At 44.3% G+C, this 18,762-nt stretch overlaps 2 protein-coding genes across 4 annotated transcripts in view; one reads left to right on the forward strand and one right to left on the reverse strand.

Annotated features, from left to right (window-relative positions):
* Nucleotides 1–14,499, reverse strand: part of LOC112031821 (disease resistance protein RUN1-like) — a 32,897-nt gene extending 18,398 nt beyond the window's left edge. For all 3 annotated transcript variants that reach the window (XM_065773988.1, XM_024064531.2, XM_024064529.2), the window contains exon 1: nucleotides 13,283–14,499. The gene's annotated coding sequence lies outside the window, so the exon portion shown is untranslated. The remainder of the gene's footprint in view (nucleotides 1–13,282) is intronic.
* Nucleotides 1,851–2,327, forward strand: LOC112031814 (uncharacterized). The gene has a single exon (XM_024064522.1). The coding sequence runs from the start codon at nucleotides 1,851–1,853 to the stop codon at nucleotides 2,325–2,327; it is 477 nt and encodes a 158-aa protein (XP_023920290.1).
* Nucleotides 14,500–18,762: the final 4,263 nt, after the last annotated feature.

Below are 18,762 nucleotides of genomic sequence, written 5' to 3' on the forward strand. Positions count from 1 at the left end.
TGAAGATGATTCACAACTTGCTTTCTATCACTCACTAAATACATGCTGTCAACCACTCTTTTTATCTTTTTATCTTTTTTTTTTTTAAATTTTTATTGGGTTTAATCAATTTTTCAATGCTTTGTACGGCCACTCTTCTAGCTTTTGTGTTTATTTTTTATTTTTAAAATTTTCATAAATGGTTGATGTGGGGCCAAAAAATCGGGTGGCCTCGGCCCACTCCAAGTCAGGCCCAAAGGGCCCACGCCGAGGATGCATGAGGGGTCCGAGGATGAAAGCGCGAGGACCGACCCCCAAGAAACATATCCGAGGAGGGGCCCGTCCTCGGGCGTCCGAAACCTCGGAAGACCACAAGCACCTCCCCACCGAAGGGGACTTCTTGAATATCTGAGGAGGAGAGGGTCCAATGCCACGCGTCGGCAACGGGAGCACGGCGAAGGAACAAACCTTAGGCGAGCTGTCACCTCTGCATTAAATGCCCTTAACTAACGTCCTGGCCGCATTAATGAGGACATGACTCCTGAACAGCGCTGCCTTGGGTGCTGCAACCCACTGGAGGAACAGGGATGCGGCTGATGGGACAGACTCTCAAGTGGTAGCCTGATTGATCGACAAATGGAGGGTTAGGATCAGTTTAGAGGGGTATATAACATAGGGAGTCTCTCCTGAAAGGAGGACGGAGGACCGGCATTAAGGAGTTCGGTAATGACCTATGCCTTCTGGAACCTTTGTAATGAATCTTAAAAGAAATAATAAGAACATCAAACTTCGGAAGACCAGTCCGAGGAGCATCATTGTGCATCCCAATCCATGTTCAAGTTGATAAATTCACATGTAACCATGCAGGGCAGTTGTACCCCTTACTAGGGCCTAGTTCTTGAGCCCACACTCTATAAATTCATTGAAGGGCAAGCTGGGCTTGGGTCCACTCTCTCAATTTGAAGAAGTGTCCCAAATCCTGTCCCTACAATTGGCGCCGTCTGTGGGAAGAAATCGTGCGTCAGTAAGGACAACAGCCAGGCATGGTAAGGTCAGACCCTCACCAAGGGAATTCCCATCGACACGAACCAGCAAGACCCCAACGCCCGAACGACTATGGCGACATGGGGCACGGCCAGAACGAGGAGAACGGACGATTCCGAGAAGGAAGCGTGCACACCTCGCAAACCAGCGAAAGCCATACGCATAGAAGCGGCCGCGTGCCCCAGGGAGGCAATAACGACCCAGCCACGAGGCCGCGGGAGGATAAGAGTCACGCCTCTCAGAGGCAGGAAGACAAGGCGGCCATGCAGCGAGAGATAGACGATCTCAAGACAAAGTTGCGCCATGCACAATGAAAGCGACCCGAGCCCAGTCTCGACTTACCCTCTGACGACGAAAGTGATGATGATTACAGGCAAGGGTCGACGACACCCCCGAGTGAAGTTTTCTCCCACGAGGATGAGCGCTATCGGAGGCGTAGGCGTGGCAGCCCCACCCCTAAGGGCTTGGGAAGCGACGCCATGAGCAGGGCGCTGGACCGGCTCTCCAAGTCGCCCTTTACGCGTCGCATAGACGAGGCGGAGCTCCCTCGGAGGTTCCAGCAGCCGACCTTCGCCGTTTACAATGGCAAGATGGACCCCGTGGAGCACGTGAGCCAGTTCAATCAGAGGATGGCCGTTCACTCTAAGAACGAGGCGCTGATGTGCAAAGTCTTCCCTTCCAGCTTGGGGCCTGTGGCAATGAGGTGGTTCAACGACTTGAGGACGAATTCTGTAGACTCGTACAGATAGCTGACCCAGGCCTTTGGTTCCCGTTTTGTCACAAACAGCAGACCTCCTCGGCCCATGAGTGCATTGCTGTCCCTGACCATGCGCGATGACGAGACCCTCAAGGCTTACTTGGACAAGTATTGGGAGATTTACAATGAGTTGGATGGCAAATACGATGATGTTGCCATCAACACGTTCAAGAACGGGCTCCCGATGGGGCATGGCTTGAGGAAGTCCTTAACTGGTAAGCCCGCCACCAGCGTGCGGCAGCTAATGGACCGGATCGATAAATACAAACGGGTGGAGGAAGACTTGCTGCAGGGCAAGGGGAAGGAGAAGGCTATCCCTCAAGAGAGGAGGGATTCTAGGTCGGACCGATATAACAACGCCCGTCCGAGAAGAGATTTCATAAGGCAATCTGGGGCGACAAACGCCCAGGCTGTCGGCATTGTATTCCGAGAACCGGTGCACAGGGTGCTGGAAAAGATCAAGAACGAACCGTATTTCAGGTGGCTGAGTAAGATGTCGGGAAACCCCGAGAAGCGTAATCAGGACCGCTACTGCCAATATCACTAGGACCACGGGCATGCTACGGAGGACTGCAGGAATCTCTGGAACTATCTGGATCAATTAGTCCGGGAGGGGAGGCTGAAGCATCTCCTGCACCATTCCAGCGGCCAATAGGGCCAGACCTACCAGGAGCCACGGAGGGACACAGCCATGGGACAGCCCGCTGGAACGATCAATGTGATCTTGGCTGCGCCAGGAAGAACAGGCATGCGCCCCTCGCGGGTGCTGTCCGTAGCCCAGATGACCATTGGGGAGTCCCAGTCAGAGACAAAGAGGGCCAGAAGAGGCTGTCACCCGACCCTGACTTTTTTCGAGGAGGACAAGGACGGAACCACCTAACCACACGACGACGCTTTAGTCATCACCCTCAGAATTGGGGGCTATGACGTCAAAAGGGTGATGGTGGATGGTGGCAGCGCGACGGAGGTCATGTACACCGACCTCTATAAGGGGCTGGGGCTAAAGCCCGAGGACTTGTCGCACTACAGCTCCCCCCTGATGAGCTTCGATAGGAAGCTGGTCACCCCGGAGGGCATGATCAGGCTACCCATCCAAACCGGCCCGGAAGTAGTGGAAGTGGACTTTATTGTGGTGAACACGTATTCCCCCTACACTGCCATTGTGGGAAGGCCTTGGCTCCACACCTTAGGAGGTGTCGCCTCTTCCTTGCACCAGAAAGTGAAATTCCCGTCTGGAGACCGAATCCTCGAGATTCGAGGGTGCCAGTCAACGGCAAGGCGGTGTATGGTCACGGCCACCTCACGCCCGCAAGATACGGAGCCCTCGGCCACCATGGCCAAAAACTTATAGCAGCTAACTGCCTCGGTGGCACCAGCTGACACGGCCGCCCAGGAAGCAAGGCTTGAAGGCCTAGAGAAAGTGGTCATCGACGACGACTAGGAGAGATTTTTTCAGGTCGGAACCTAACTGCCTCCCCGAGAGAAGAAAGAGTTGCTTAAGTTTCTCAAGAGTAACCTGGACGTGTTTGCATGGGACCCTTGCGATGCCCTAGGGATTGACCCATCCTTCATCTGTCACTGCCTTAACGTCAACCCCTCGGTGATCCCCAAGAAGCAACCACCCCGATGCCTGTCAAAGGAGCACGCCGAGGCAGTTAAGGAAGAGGTCAATAAACTCAAGCGCACGGGCGCTATTAAAGAAGTATTCTACCCCGAGTGGTTAGCCAACACTGTGGTGGTCAAGAAGAAGAGTAGGAAATGGAGGGTTTGCGTGGACTTCACGGACCTGAATAAAGCTTGCCCGAAGGACCCCTTCCCAATGCCACGAATAGACCAACTGGTGAACGTAACTGCAGGCCATCCTCGGATGAGCTTCCTAGACGCCTTTCAAGGCTACCACCAGATCCCATTAGCCTTGGAGGATCAGGAGAAAAGGGCCTTCGTGACGCCCATCGGAAACTACCACTACAAGGTGATGCCATTCGACTTGAAGAACGCTGGATCTACTTATCAGAGGATGATGACGAGAATGTTCGAGCCGTTGTTGGGCAAGAACATTGAGATCTATGTTGACGATATGGTGGTAAAGAGCAGATTGGTGTCTGAGCATCTGCGGGACCTCGGCTGTATATTCGACGTCCTCAGAAAGCACAGGCTGCGACTAAATGCATCCAAGTGCTCGTTTGGCGTAGGATCGGGCAAGTTCCTGGGCTACATCATCACCCACCGGGGGATCGAGGTCGACCCCGACCAAATCAGAGCCATCCAAAACCTAAGGCCTCCGCAAAACCCCAAAGAGATCCAGAGGCTTGCTGGGATGATCGCGGCCCTGAATCGATTCATTTCCAGGTCGGCCGACCGCTGCAGACCGTTCTACCTCCTGCTCAACAAGTGGAAGAGATTTGAGTGGTCCGAGGAATGTGCCATGGCCTTCCAACAGCTCAAGGATTACCTGACCCGCCCACCCATCATGTCTAAACTAGAGGCCGACGAGGTCCTATACGCATACATTGCTGTGGCGAACCACGCTGTGAGCCTGGTGCTGATACGAGATGACGGTGGCGTCCAAAAACCAGTCTACTACGTTAGCAAGTCATTGCATGAAGCTGAGGTCAAGTACTTACCCTTGGAGAAAGCCATACTTGCCGTGGTCCATGCCACGCGAAAGCTGCCTCATTATTTCCAGGCCCACACGGTGGTCGTCTTAACCCAACTACCCTTGAAGTCCATACTTCGGGCCGCCGACTACACGGGAAGAATCGCAAAGTGGAATACTATCCTAGGAGCCTTCGACGTTAAATACATGCCTCGAACTGCCATGAAGGGCCAGGTTCTGGCAGACTTGACGGCGGAGTTCGCTGAGCCAACTGTAGAAGTGGGAACCGAGGGAAGGATCGCTGACGAAAGGCCAGTTAGAGTGGTCTCTGTCCCGAGGCCACCATGCTGGAAAGTATATGTTGATGGCACGGCAAACCAGAGAGGGTCGGGAGTAGGACTAGTCTTAGTGTCCCCTGAAGATCATGTCATAGACAAATCCCTGAGACTCTGATTCTCGGCCACAAACAACGAGGCCGAGTACGAGGCATTATTGCAAGGTATGGCCATGGTACAGAAGATGGGAGGAAAGTCAGTGGAGATGTTCTCAGACTCGAGACTGGTAGTAGGACAGGTAAAGGGAGAGATGGAGGCCCGAGACCCGAGAATGCAGGAATACCTAAGCCAAGTCAAGCGCTTGCAGTCGAATTTCGACCCTTTCAGTCTGTCTCATATCCCCAGGGGTGGGAACAGCCATGCCGATTCATTAGCCACGCTCGCAACTTCCTCGGCAGACGGTCTACCTCGGACCATACTTGTCGAGCACATGGAGAGGGTGAGCGAGGCGACTAAGGAAGTGATCCCCATCCTTAGGGTCGGAGTGGGTTCTAGCTGGATAGACCCCATTGTGAGATTCCTCAAAGATGATATCTTGTCCTAAGACAAGTCAGAGGCTGAGAAAGTACGAAGAAAGGCTCCTCGGTTCTGGTTGTCCGAGGACCACAAACTATACAGACGCTCCTACTCGGGGCCATACCTGCTATGCATCCACCCCGAAGCAGCCGAATTACTACTCGAAGAGCTGCACGAGGGAATCTGCAGGAGCCACACAGGGGGGAGGTCCTTGTCTCACCGAGCCGTCACACAGGGATACTGGTGGCCGGAGATGCAGCAAGAGGCCCAGGACTATGTCAAGAGGTGTGACCAGTGCCAAAGGTTCGTCCCCAATATCCATCAGCCAGGAGAGGTCCTTAATCCCTTGTCCAGTTCGTGGCCGTTCGCCCAATGGGGCTTGGACATTGTAGGACCATTCCCCAGAGCGCCAGGGAATAAGAAGTATCTGTTGGTGGCCACGGACTACTTTACCAAGTGGGTCGAGGCCGAGCCATTGGCCAACATCAGGGACGTGGACGCAAAGAAATTCCTTTGGAGGAACATTGTGACACGATTCGGGGTCCCCCACACCCTTGTCTCGGATGATGGACTCCAATTCGATAGCAAGGCCTTTAGGAGGTACTGTCATGAGCTTGGTATCACAAATAGATACTCAACACCCGCCTACCCTCAGGGAAACGGCCAAGCCGAGGCCGTCAACAAGGTCATCGTCAACGGGCTTAAGAAGAGACTTGGCGACGCTAAGGGGAGATGGGTAGAGGAGCTGCCCCACGTACTCTGGACATACCGGACCACGCCCCGGCGGTCAACGGGGAAACATCTTTCGCCTTAACTTATGGTGTCGAGGCAGTAATCCCCCTGGAAACAAGCTTCCCGACACTAAGGACAAGCTCTTTCACCCCATGCAGCAACGATGAACTGCTGGGGAGGAGCCTGGACCTAGTAGACGAACGAAGGGAACGAGCGATGATCCAGCTGGCCTATTACCAACAAAAGCTCAAGCAGGGGTATGATACCAATGTGAGGCTTAGACCACTAACACCGGGGGACCTGGTGCTGAGAAAAATCGTAGGGGCTGCTAAAAACCCTTCTTGGGGAAAGCTGGGACCCAACTGAAAGGGGCCCTACCGAATTACGTCAGTGGCGGGGATAGGTGCATACCACTTAGAAGATCTAGACGAAAAACCTGTACCTCGTCCGTGGAATGTAAATAACCTGAAAATGTATTATTATTAATGAAGAAGCCTTTTTGGATTCAAATGCTTATCCTATTATGACTATGTATCTCGCGTTCTGACAACAAGACTAAGTGTTAGACAGAACCAAGGCATTGCATGGTCCTCGGACTCAAGCCTATGGGAAAACTAACCACTCGGCTATACTTGGGTACTAGACAGAACCAAGGTATTGCATGGTCCTCAGACTCAAACCTATGGGGAAACTAGATACTTACAGAGGAATGGAAGTGTTAGACAGAACCAAGGCATTGCATGGTCTTCGGACTCAAGCCTATAGGGAAACTAACCACTCGACTATACCTGGGTACTAGACAGAACCAAGGTATTGCATGGTCCTCGGACTCAAACCCATGGGGATACAGAAGAATGGAAGTGTTGACAGAACCAAGACATTGCATGGTCCTCGGACTCGAGCCTATGGGGAAACTAACCACTTCGAAATATCTTAAGTGTTAGACAGAACCAAGGCATTGCATGGTCCTCGGACTCAAGTCTATGGGGAAACTAACCACTTCAAATATCCTAAGTGTTAGACAAAATCAAGGCATTGCATGGTCCTTGGACTCAAGCCTATGGGGAAACTAACTACTTCCGCATATCCTAAGTTAGGAAAGGATCAAAACCCTACCTAACCCTTGGGACGTAAGGGGACTACCCACGCACACATTCTTTCCCCTTATCATTGTTACTAACGCAATTGGCCAACATGTAATTCAAGCTAAAATCATGCAAATAAAAAGAAAAGAGAGGAAGCAGACAGCATGTAAACGAATAAGCAACCAAAATAAATAAAAAGGGAGATTAAACTCCCATTACAACAAAGTGTCTATAGAAGTTGCGTGACAAGAGCCACCTTACATAAAAATAAAAAAAGGAAAGAACAACAAAATAAAATAAAATGCCATAAAAAGCATAGACAAAGGCCAAGCAAGCGGCAAAAGCAGGCTGAACCGAGACGCCAGGGAATCTACTCCTTCTGCTCAGGCTGGACAGGGGCAACCTCTGAGTCCTTCGAGCCCTGGCCTAAGGAGACGACCTGCAGGGGTACGGCGAGAATGGCTGCTTCCTCGGTGGTGGGGATTTGAGTATCGGATGGGACCTCCGCTGCCTCTTGGGGCACCTCATCGCTCGGATTTTTCCCTTAGTTCAGCAGCCCCCACCTCCTCAACAATCTCCCCAGCCTTGGTGCCATCAAGGGCAGCCTCGCGGATAGCATGGGGGTAGTATACGCTCTCCGCCTTCCAAAGGTCGGACGTGGCCTCCACCCCAACTTATTTGAGGGCCTCAGCCCAGACCTGGGAGCAGTATCGCCTACATACCCCCGGAACTTGAGCTTTATAGAGAGCCTCTACCTCAGCCACTCCATCAGCGTAGGCTACAGTCTCGGCCTCCTCCTTGGCAATCAGGGCCATCTCCCTGCCAAAATCCGCCTCGACCTTAGCCCGTCGAGCCTCCTCTCTGGCCCACTCTGCCTCTCTCTGAGCCCCCTCGGCCGTGACCACCTTAGCTTGAAGATCGGCGATCAGCTCCCTCGCGATCCCCAGCTGCTCCTCCGCCTCGCCCAGGCGCCTCGTCTGCTCCTTGGCCTAGTTCTGGGCATCTTCAAGGCCAGACACTGCACTGTCCCGAGCCCTGGTCATCGCCTTTAAGTCCTCTCGGGCCTTGGCAAGGTCAGCCTCGGAGTTATTCAGGGTCTGGGTAGCCTGAAACAGCCTATTACACTCCTGGTCGAGGGCTTTCCCCTGGTCGTTGGCCGCCCCCTCCAACCTATAGACGGCCTGGACAGCCTGTCAGAGTAGCCAATGCACTATGAGCCCTACTCAAAATAAAAAAGGGGAAAAAGAGAGGAAAGGAAAGGGAGTCGAAGTTATAGCCCTTACCATCCCCAGATACAGCTTAAGGCTGAGGAAGACCTGCTTACTCCTCAAAGAGTCCAGCTCAACCATGTCCGCTGGGAGCAGCAGGCACCTCTCCAGCGCGTCGGCCACGTGCCCGCCTTCACCCTCGTTGAAGTCCCTAAGGGAGGCGTCATCCTTCAGGGGCTCCCTATGGAGCATTGGGGCTAGGAGCCAGGCCTGGGCCTCGGACGAGGTGGTGTCGACATGCCTATCCTGACTTTTGCCGCCTATCTTAATCTGCTTGGACGGCCGCAGAGTGTTGTCCTCCTCCTGCGAGGACACTGGCCTATCCTCCATAAGCCTTTTGCCCTTATCCTTCTTCTTCTTGGGGTCGGAAAGCACGGACCCAGAAGGCAGGCTCGTCTAGGAAGGAGGAGGAGGAGGAAGAAGCTTCTGCTGAGCGGAACTCGACCTAGTCTTCGGAGGAAAAGGAGGAACCTTTTGTTGGGATTTCCCCGGTTGGCCTTCGATCAGGTTCAACAGACTGGTGTGGGGTTTCCTCTTGTAACCCATCGTTGGCTGAAGAGGGGCTTCTGAAGCAAGGAGGTTTGCTTCGGTCAAACAAGGGTTGCCCAAGTCCCCGGGAGGGTCCTCGGACAAATCGAGCTAGTTGAAAATGTCAAACGCTTCCTCTTCTCGCTCTGGATCCTCCTCGGCAGCCTTGGCGAATACTTGGGAAGAAGAAGGGACGGCTACAGTAACAACTTCCGGTTCGGAGGGCTCCTCGGGGAACTGAAATCCATCCTCGGTCACGGTAATTCTCTGAAGCCGAGGGTCATTGGCTCGGATCACGTGCTTCGGAACCGGGAATGAATTTTGGACAAGAGTATACCCCAAGATTTTGTAGGCCGCCCTAACTTGATTGTCGTCCTCGTTTATAAAAACTGACGCTCTCAGCACCTTCTGCAAATCCTCCCGGTTGACTAGGTGGAAGTGGCGCTCAAAAGCGTGCGGGTCTGCAAACGAAAAACACCACCACGTTAGTAAAAGAAAAAAGGGAAGAAAAAAGACAGAAGAATTTGAAACCCCTCCTACTCCCACTGCCTCAGCTGGTATTCCCTCCGTTGTTGGGCAGTGAAGGCCATCGTGCCACTCCCCGGACACGATGAGGAAATCCTCGTTTAGCCTCTTGCTGGACTCAGGGAGGCACTGGATGAGCCGCACCCTGTCATCCCTCGTCTTCAGATAATAAGACTTGCCCTTAAAGAGTTGAAGGTTGTAGCACCAGTTCACGTCATGGTAGGTCAACCTTAACCCCATCTTCTCGTTCAGGGCGTCCACACAGCCCAAAATCCTAAAGACGTTTATTCCACACTAGGTAGGGGCCAACCGGAAGTGCGTGAGGTAGTCCCTCATCACCGGCCCCATAGGGATCCTCATCCCCCCTTCGAGGAAGGCGACAATGGGAATTACCACTTTACCCTCCTGTCTTTGTAAGAGCCAATCCCCGTCCTCACAATATCTCAGACCTACATTGCCGGAAATTCTATAGTCGGCGATAAATTTCTCCATCGCCTCCTCAGTATAGACGTATTTCTTAAACCTACCCATCCTAGTTGACGCCTAAAGGAACTAAGAAAGAACAGGTGAAGGAGAAGAAGGGGTAAAGAGGAAGAGAGCTCAGAGAGGGATAGAGCGACTTACTGGGAAGAGGAGGAGCTCCTCGGACAGGCTTTTTGTGCTGGAGATGTAAGTGAGAGTGTGGCTGAACTCAGGAAGGACGCGCGAGAATTCTTGATTGCAAATAAAAAACAGGAAGAAGCGGTTCGAGTGGGTATTTATACCCCAAATCGAAGAGCCATGCGGGTTTTCCCGCCCATAAATGCAAGACAAACCTCCACCGTTGGATTGGTAACGCCTTGTTAGACGTGGGGAGCACAGAGCCGCCTGAATTTAATGATGGGTACGTTGCGCGCTCCGAAGCGTCAGCAACGCGCCTTGGGCAGATGAATAGACCCCAGTGCTGACAGGGAGCGTAAGGCTCAACTGGGCACGGAGCAAGCCCGAGGATGTCAAAATCCTTCTCCCCGCCCGAGGATGCGTGCAGCAAGATTTTGAGGGACTATTGTGAGGCCAGAAAATCGGGTGGTCTCGGCCTACTCCAAGCCAGGCCCAAAGGGCCCAAAGGGCTCCCAATGGACTCTCAGCTCTCTGCCCTTTCATGGGCTGAAGTGAAAGTTTAAGGTGGTGGAGCCTATTTTGGTTTATAGCCGTTAGTAATGGACGAATCTGTCCTGGATCATAGCACAGGACCAGGTGGTGACTAAAAGGGGTAAAATGAAAAATTGGCACTTTTTTTTTTTTTTAGATTTCTAAATTAAAGTACCGTGTAAATTAATTAATTAATTTTTTTTATAAATTTTACTTTTATCCCCTTTTTCAATTTATAACGGATATATAATTATAAATTTATACTAACTTTATTTTCTATCTTTTTATTTTTCTTCTTAACCAAACAAATGAATTTTCTATCTCTTTACTTTTTTATTCTCCCAACTAAACACACATAAGAGAAAACTCAAATCCCTTCTATACTCTCATTTTTTATCACTTTTTTTAAAAAAAAAATTTAAATCCTCCCAATTTTCTAACCCTCAATTCAAACGAACCTGAGAGATAACTTTTTGTTACTGTGCTAAGCCTATATTATGGGCTATCATTGGAACCACCTAAACCATTTATTTGATTCGCATTGTGCCAATGTCTTTTGAGATGGACAACATACTCTCAAACCATGGAAAAAACAAAAGATTTGAGATCCAAAGCACACTTGGCCCAACTAACACCCAGTCCCTCACAACTTAAAACCCACCCAATACTGACAAACAAACAAAGGCCATGAGAGCTATCTAACCAAAACCATCACACAAGTGATCCAAGGTCCAAATCCATACTCATGACCCAAACCCACAACAAAACCACTCCATCCAGCCACAAGTTATTAAAGCCTTAAACAATCTATTAGGATTTTTGTTAAGGCTAAATTCCAAGATAGATGTTTCCTTGTAGTGAAAAATTTCATTGTATTTGTTAAAAACTTTTATTCGTAATCGTTCCATGTAATTGAGGAACGAGGTCATCAATAAGTTTAATATGAAATAAGCTAAACTTCAGTCTCTCTTTGGCTCATTTCTCTCATTTGGACCATTTTGCATGAGACCTCAAACCTTAATACAAATTAGACTCCAAGCCATAATTTATTAAAAAAATACAATCATAGTACTAAATTTAAACTTAAAACTAACCAAAACTTTAATCATGGAAACCATATTTCCAATCATAACTAAAAAAGTGATGTTCTCCAATGCTAATAGAAATTGCATAAGAAATAAAGTTAGGAAATTTAGAATCTTTTTTCGACATTTCATTTAGCCTTATATAAATTTTAAAATCTTCAAACACTGATACTTTTTGAAAATCAAATGAACGATGTTACCTCTCATTTAACGCCTTTATTATGCAAATCATCGGTTAATAAGTATATAATGGTAAGAAGCGTTATAAATGAGATCATTAAAAAATAAAAGATAAAATTAATTAGCAACTATCATTACGGAGTAGTAATCTATGGTTTAGCACATCTAATGAAGTGGAATATATATATATATATATATATAGCTTACTTAAAGGTATATGTAAAGATTCACATTTTAGATATGTGCGTTTGTGTGTGTAAAGGTTTTAAAAAAATAAAAAGTTATACGTAAGGTTTTATATATATATATATATATAATGAGATCACCAAAAAAATATTATCCCGCACAACACGTGGGTTTGCAACTAGTTAAATAAGAATAACAAGAGCGAATAATTAATATAACATAGTTGGGCCCAAACTCATAAATTTATGCTTTTGGGTTAAATGGTGTCCCAACACATTTCAATTGGAGCCTCCAAAGTGTTAAATTATGTAATTGCTTCGTAACTTTTAAGATTGGGTATTGGAAGCAAAGAGACATAGTCACATGCAAGCTTGCACATATATAATAAGGGGGTTCTCTCTAAACAACTTGATTGTTCTTTCGCGAATTGAAGATGCCAAGAACTGTTTTGCACTATTTATTATATCATCAGATTGAAAATGTAATCTTAAAATTCAATGGATTTCTATTTTTTATAAATAAATTATGACTTTGCTAATGGATTTGCACCATGAGTTGAGCTATGCCTAGAAAGGGTTTCTGTAAGTTCACTAGTGATTTTGATTAGTACTTGCTCAAAATCATTTTTCCATTGGTGTGCATAAACAGAATGAAAGTATGCTAAACTAAACCTCTAGTAATAGAGGGGTTAGGCCTGGAAAAATTGGATTCTTGGCCCATCAATCGAACATTCAAATAGTTGGATCTACGTCCATGGTGTGAAGAAATGAATAAACCCTTGAACTAAATAGTTTGTGGAAGTAGGCAGAATGTCAGAAACCAAACCGATCAGGTCTAGACATTATATGCATTGGGTTAAATTTAATACATATAAGCAAACAACTATATTTACTAATGGCAGCATTCTAGAGACTTCTGAATGCAAAACACTACAGTCCAAAAGGTTTAGTTCTGCATCAGAGAGTTGCATCAACAGCAAGGAAGTTTTAAGCTAGGAACTCAATGGGTTCAGCCAGACAAACTCAATTCCTAAAATATATTCTTTGTATTATTTTAAAATATAAATGCTCAGAGAGAACGACAGTGATTCATATGAACAAACTTTTTCTTTTTTTGGTTCAGTGACACAAAGGAACAAAACCAGCACTAGAACGATGATGACAACTATGAGGCTCCTTGATTACTCATTGAAGCCATTAGAAATAAGTTGGTAAAGTGATAACTAGGGAAATAACTAGGGAAGAAGAATATATTTTGAGGTGGATTTTTTCCATCAAAGAGGACGTAAAAGAAAGAAATAAAAGAGATAGATGTGTTTGAAAGGTTATAACTTACAGAATTGAGGACTTGCAGCAGTGGTGGTAAAGCCCAAAAGCTGCTTGAAACAACCTGGCCTTCCAACCTTTTCTTTTCCCAGACTGATTATTCTTGACTGCAAGTAATCATAATTTCCCACTAAGAAAAGAAGACAAACTAGTATTTCTACTACACTCTTCTAAGATAAACCCTTCCTCATGTAATTGGTTGTTTAAATGTTATGGGTCAAATCGGCAAATCATTTTTTTTTTCACTCAAAAGTAAGACCCAATGAAAATTTTAATTCTTTAGGCCATCACTCTCTTGCTGGCATCTTTTACGAAAAACCACTGAAAATGAGAGCTGAGGAAAAAAAAATTCATAGAAAGCCTCTTTTTGCCATCAATTATATACATATACATACATATATGAATATGTGTGTGTATAATGAGATTATTAACAAAACAATTAGGGATAATGGGATTGCAAGATTGGCTGAGGAACTTGATCAAACATGCAATTGAGATTATTAAGAGATATGAAGTTGTGATTGGGGGGCATAAGGTTTAGTAACGTTCATGTACAAATTATCTATAGGAAAAAGAAAAAAAAAAAAACAATTGATTAATAATTAAGAAAGAAATAGAATTGAAATTTTGGAATTTTCGTTAGTCTTTCATAAAGCTGGTCTCTAAAAACTATGATTGTCAGACAGAAATCAAGAAAGAAGCTACTGCAACCCAAACACTAATTTTTATTTCACTTTTCACATTATAATAGTAAGGGAAACAGTTTTTATTTGACAATCTCACAACTGCTACAAGAGGAAAAATTCAGATATAAAACAGGAAAACACAAAAAACCCAGAAATAAAATTTACTTTTCTTCAGAAATTGAACACAAACCAAATAAAAATTTAATAAAAACAAAAACAGAGAATTCACAGTGAGTATTGATTAAGATAAGAGAGAGGCCCTTGAGGATGCTGATGGATCACGCTGACAAGGTCGATGAGATGAAGAGAGAGAGAGAGAGAGACAGTCAGCTGAAGAGGAAAACAGAGAATAGAAGAGAAATTGTGGAGAGTATAAAATGTTGATATAATTGCAAGAGTGGAGTTGCTAGAGGCTAGAGAGATACTATTTAAATCAAAGCTGTGAACGTAAGCAGACCATGATAATTACCCAACAAGTGGACTGGTAGGAGGTCCAATCTGTGTGGACTTTTGTGAAGAGGCTAAATTCCAAGATAGAAATTTCTGTATAATGAAAAGTTTCGTTGCGAGTATTTGCTCAAATGATCGGTTGAGCTAATATAAGAAAAAATTTACGAGTTTGGACAAAACTCAACATTATACGAGTTAGACTCAAGGCCATAATAATTCATTAAAAACTAATAATCAGTCAGTTTAATATTACAAAAGCATTTTAAATTACAACAATGTTTCTAAATAGAATGTTATATATAGAGTAAAATATGCACATGTTTCTTCTTCTTCTTCTTCTTCATTTTTATTTTTGGGTGGTAAAAGTGCAAATTACACTTCTAAAATTTGAGAGTTTTTAGATTTTACACTCCAAAAATTTCAAAATTTAAATTTTACCTCTTAACATTAACATTCTATTTGCATTAGTAGCTCATCCGACCATATTTTCAGTTACATGACACACAAGCTAGCTTGTCATACTATCATGCGTGTTTAATTCATCTAGTAAAATAATGCCACACAACATAATGAAAATGACGAGACATTATTTTATTGCACAAACTAAACAAATGTGACAAACTTATATACACTTAATAAAAAATATGAATGAAATGACTACTAATGTAGTGTAACTTCAAGAAGTGAAATTCAAATTCCAAATATTCATGATGTAAAATTCAAAAACCCCTAAAAGTCTAAGGGTTTAGTTTGCAAATTATTCATTTTTTTTTCCCATCGCTTCTTATTCATTTTGGTTGAGATGCAATTCCTGTTCATTGAATTATTAGTTAAGACTTAAATTTGCAATGTGGAGTATGCTAGACGGCATGTCTCCATCAAAGTTTAAATCATACTAACACGTTTAAAGAAACCAATAAAACAAAGTCAAGAGTCTATTTGCTTTTTAAAAGCAACTAGACTCTTGACTTTCTATAGACGTGTTTATGGGATGAACTTAAAATATATATATATATATATATAGACTCTTGACTTGCTTTTTTAAATTTTTTTTTTTTTGACATAAGATAAAATTTTTATTCTAACCTAATCTAATTTAAGTGTATATGTGTAAGGAGCTTACTCCTAAATACTTAAACACCGGCCCTTACTCTCCCACACCCTACAAGCATTAATATTTATAGTGACTACTGCACCAAAAGTATGCGGTGGTCTTTTTTTGGTTTCTTTAAACATGTTACATGAAGAGAAAGTTTCATAGTGGACTAAGAGGTCCAATTACGAAACTTCTTCCTCTTATCTTAATTATTTAAGCAAAAGCAAAACATGATACTTACCCAACAAATAGACTAGAACTCCCCAACAAAAAGTTACACTTTATAGTCATATTTAGGGTGCGTTTGTTTTGGGTGGAAATCATTTTCCGTAAAATAGGCTATTTGGTTGGTTTTGAAAATAGCATTTTTCGAAAATTAATTTCCTTTGACCGTGTAAAATATGGCTTTGACCCGGAAATCGTTTTAAGTTTTTATTTTCCCTTCAAACGATTTTCGGAAAACACAAGAGAGGGAGAGAACGAGAGAAAGAAGAGAGAACGCAGAGACAACTCGACTCCAGCTCGCTGGCGAACTCCGAGCTCCAGATCGCAGCACCGCGCCGATCAAGCAACAATCGACTCCAAACACCAATGGTTGCCTCAAGCTCCAGATCGCTCCGAGCTCCAAATCGACTCCAAGCGATGATCGACTCCAACGGTTGCCTTAAGCGCCTTCGCCGTCGCCTTCACCTTCGAACCCACACACCGTCGCCGTCGCCTTCAAACCCACACCAGACCCACACGCCTTCGAACCCACACCCGACCCACACGCCGTCGCCGTCACTTCGAACCCACACCCGACCCACACGCCTTCGCCTTTTGACCGGATTTAATGATTTTTTGTATTTGGGTTTTGTATTTTTGTGGCTGTGGATAGAGGAATGATGTTAATATTTGTTTGGGAGCTGTGAAAATGTGAGAAAATGTGTTTTCTAATATTTTCAAGAATACAACTAAACACATGAAAATATTTTCTACACACAATTTTCATAATGCAACCAAATACATGAAAATATTTTCCTTTTCTGAAAATAGCATTTCCAAAAAATAGGCTATTTTTCGAAAATTATTTTACGCGAACCAAACGGAACCTTTAAGGAAAAGAAAAAAATGAAAAGAATGTAGGTTTTTTTTTTTTTTTTTGGTATATGGCTGGAAACTGTAAAGGAGGGAATATTGGTGGGCCTTAGATCCACTGAAATATTTTCACCCAAAAAAAAAAACCACGCGCATGGCTTTTTCTTTTGTTATACCCATCTCTTTCGGTTTTTCTTTTTCTTTATCTTTGGCTTTTGTCTTTTCCTATATTTTTTATTCGGTTTTTTTTTTCCTCTCTCTCTCTCTCTCTCTCTCTCTCTCTCTCTCTCTCTCTCTCTCTCTCAAAAAAAAATATATATATATATATATATATAGACTCTTGACTTGCTTTTTTGAATTTTTTTTTTTTTGACATAAGATAAAATTTTTATTCTAACCTAATCTAATTTAAGTGTATGTGTATGGAGCTCACTCCTAAAGACTTAAACACCGGCCCTTACTCTCCCTCACCTTACAAGCATTAATATTTATAGTGACTACTGCACCAAAAGTATGTGGTGGTCTTTTTTTGGTTTCTTTAAACATGTTACATGGGATGAACTTAATTAGTGCTAATATTAACAAAATAAAAGAGAAGAAAGAGAAAGTTTCATAGTGGACTAAGAGGTCCAATTACGAAACTTCTTCCTCTTATCTTAATTATTTAAGCAAAAGCAAAACATGATACTTACCCAACAAATAGACTAGAACTCCCCAATAAAAAGCTACACTTTACAGTCATATTTAGGGTGCGTTTGTTTTGTGTGAAAATGATTTCAGGAAATCATTTTCCGTAAAATAGGCTATTTGGTTGGTTTTGAAAATAGCATTTTTCGAAAATTAATTTCCTTTGACCGTGTAAAATATGGCTTTGACCCGGAAATCGTTTTAAGTTTTTATTTTCCCTTTAAACGATTTCCGGAAAGCACAAGAGAGGGAGAGAACGAGAGAAAGAAGAGAGAATGCAGAGACAACTCGGCTCTAGCTCGCCGGCAAACTCCGAGCTCCAGATTGCAGCACCGCGCCGATCAAGCAACGATCGACTCCAAACACCAATGGTTGCCTCAAGCTCCAGATTGCTCCGAGCTCCAAATTGACTCCAAGCGACGATCGACTCCAATGGTTGCCTCAAGCGCCTTCGCCTTCGAACCCACACGCCATCGCCATCGCCTTCGAACCCACACCCGACCCACACGCCTTCGCCTTTTGACCGGATTTGATGATTTTTTGTATTTGGGTTTTGTATTTTTGTGGCTATGGATAGAGGAATGATGTTAATATTTGTTTGGGAGCTGTGAAAATGTGAGAAAATGTGTTTTCTAATATTTTCAAGAATACAACCAAACACATGAAAATATTTTCTACACACAATTTTCATAATGCAACCAAATACATGAAAATATTTTCCTTTCCTGAAAATATTTTCTCTTACTTTTTTTTTTTTTTTTTAATCCTTTTTTACTTTAAATCTTTCCACTTTTCTAATCCTCAATTCAAACAAATCGGACAGATAGACAATTTTTTCCGACTGTTGTGCTAAGCCTATGTTATGGGCTATCGTTGGAACCACCCAAACCATTGGTCTGATTGGCATTTTGCCACTTTGTCTTATGAGATGGACAGCAAGGATTTTCAAACCATGGGAATCAAAAAAGATTTGAGATCCAAAGCACACTTGACCCAACTAACACCCGGTCTCTTACAAGTTAAATTCCACCCAATACTGACAAACAGACAAAGGCCATGAAAGCTCTTTAACCAAAACCATCACACAAGCGATCCAAAGTCCAAATTCATACTCACAACCCAAACCCACAACAAAAACTCTCCATCCAGTCACAAGTTGTAGCATAACTGATACCTTTCCAAGCAAATAGCTCAGGTCCAAATCCTCTTTCTCCTATTGTATATATGAAATTAAAAAAAAAAAAAACCACTAAAATCCCACACACACAAAAAAGTGCATCAAAAGCAAATTAACAATTAAATATACCTAAAATTTTACTACATCTAACATCTATATGAAAAATCTTAAGCAAGCTAAGCAACCTACCAATTAAAATTAGTAATAGAAAAACACACATGCATATAAACAAATTTAAAGAATCCATTATCAATATTTAAAGCAAGAAGAGTCCAAGTTTTGCTTTCAAAACACATCTAGGAAAATTTCCAAGTCAG

Source organism: Quercus suber, unplaced genomic scaffold (genome assembly GCF_002906115.3).
Source record: "Quercus suber isolate HL8 unplaced genomic scaffold, Cork oak 2.0 scaffold_84, whole genome shotgun sequence".
In the NCBI taxonomy this organism is placed as follows: Eukaryota; Viridiplantae; Streptophyta; class Magnoliopsida; order Fagales; family Fagaceae; genus Quercus; species Quercus suber.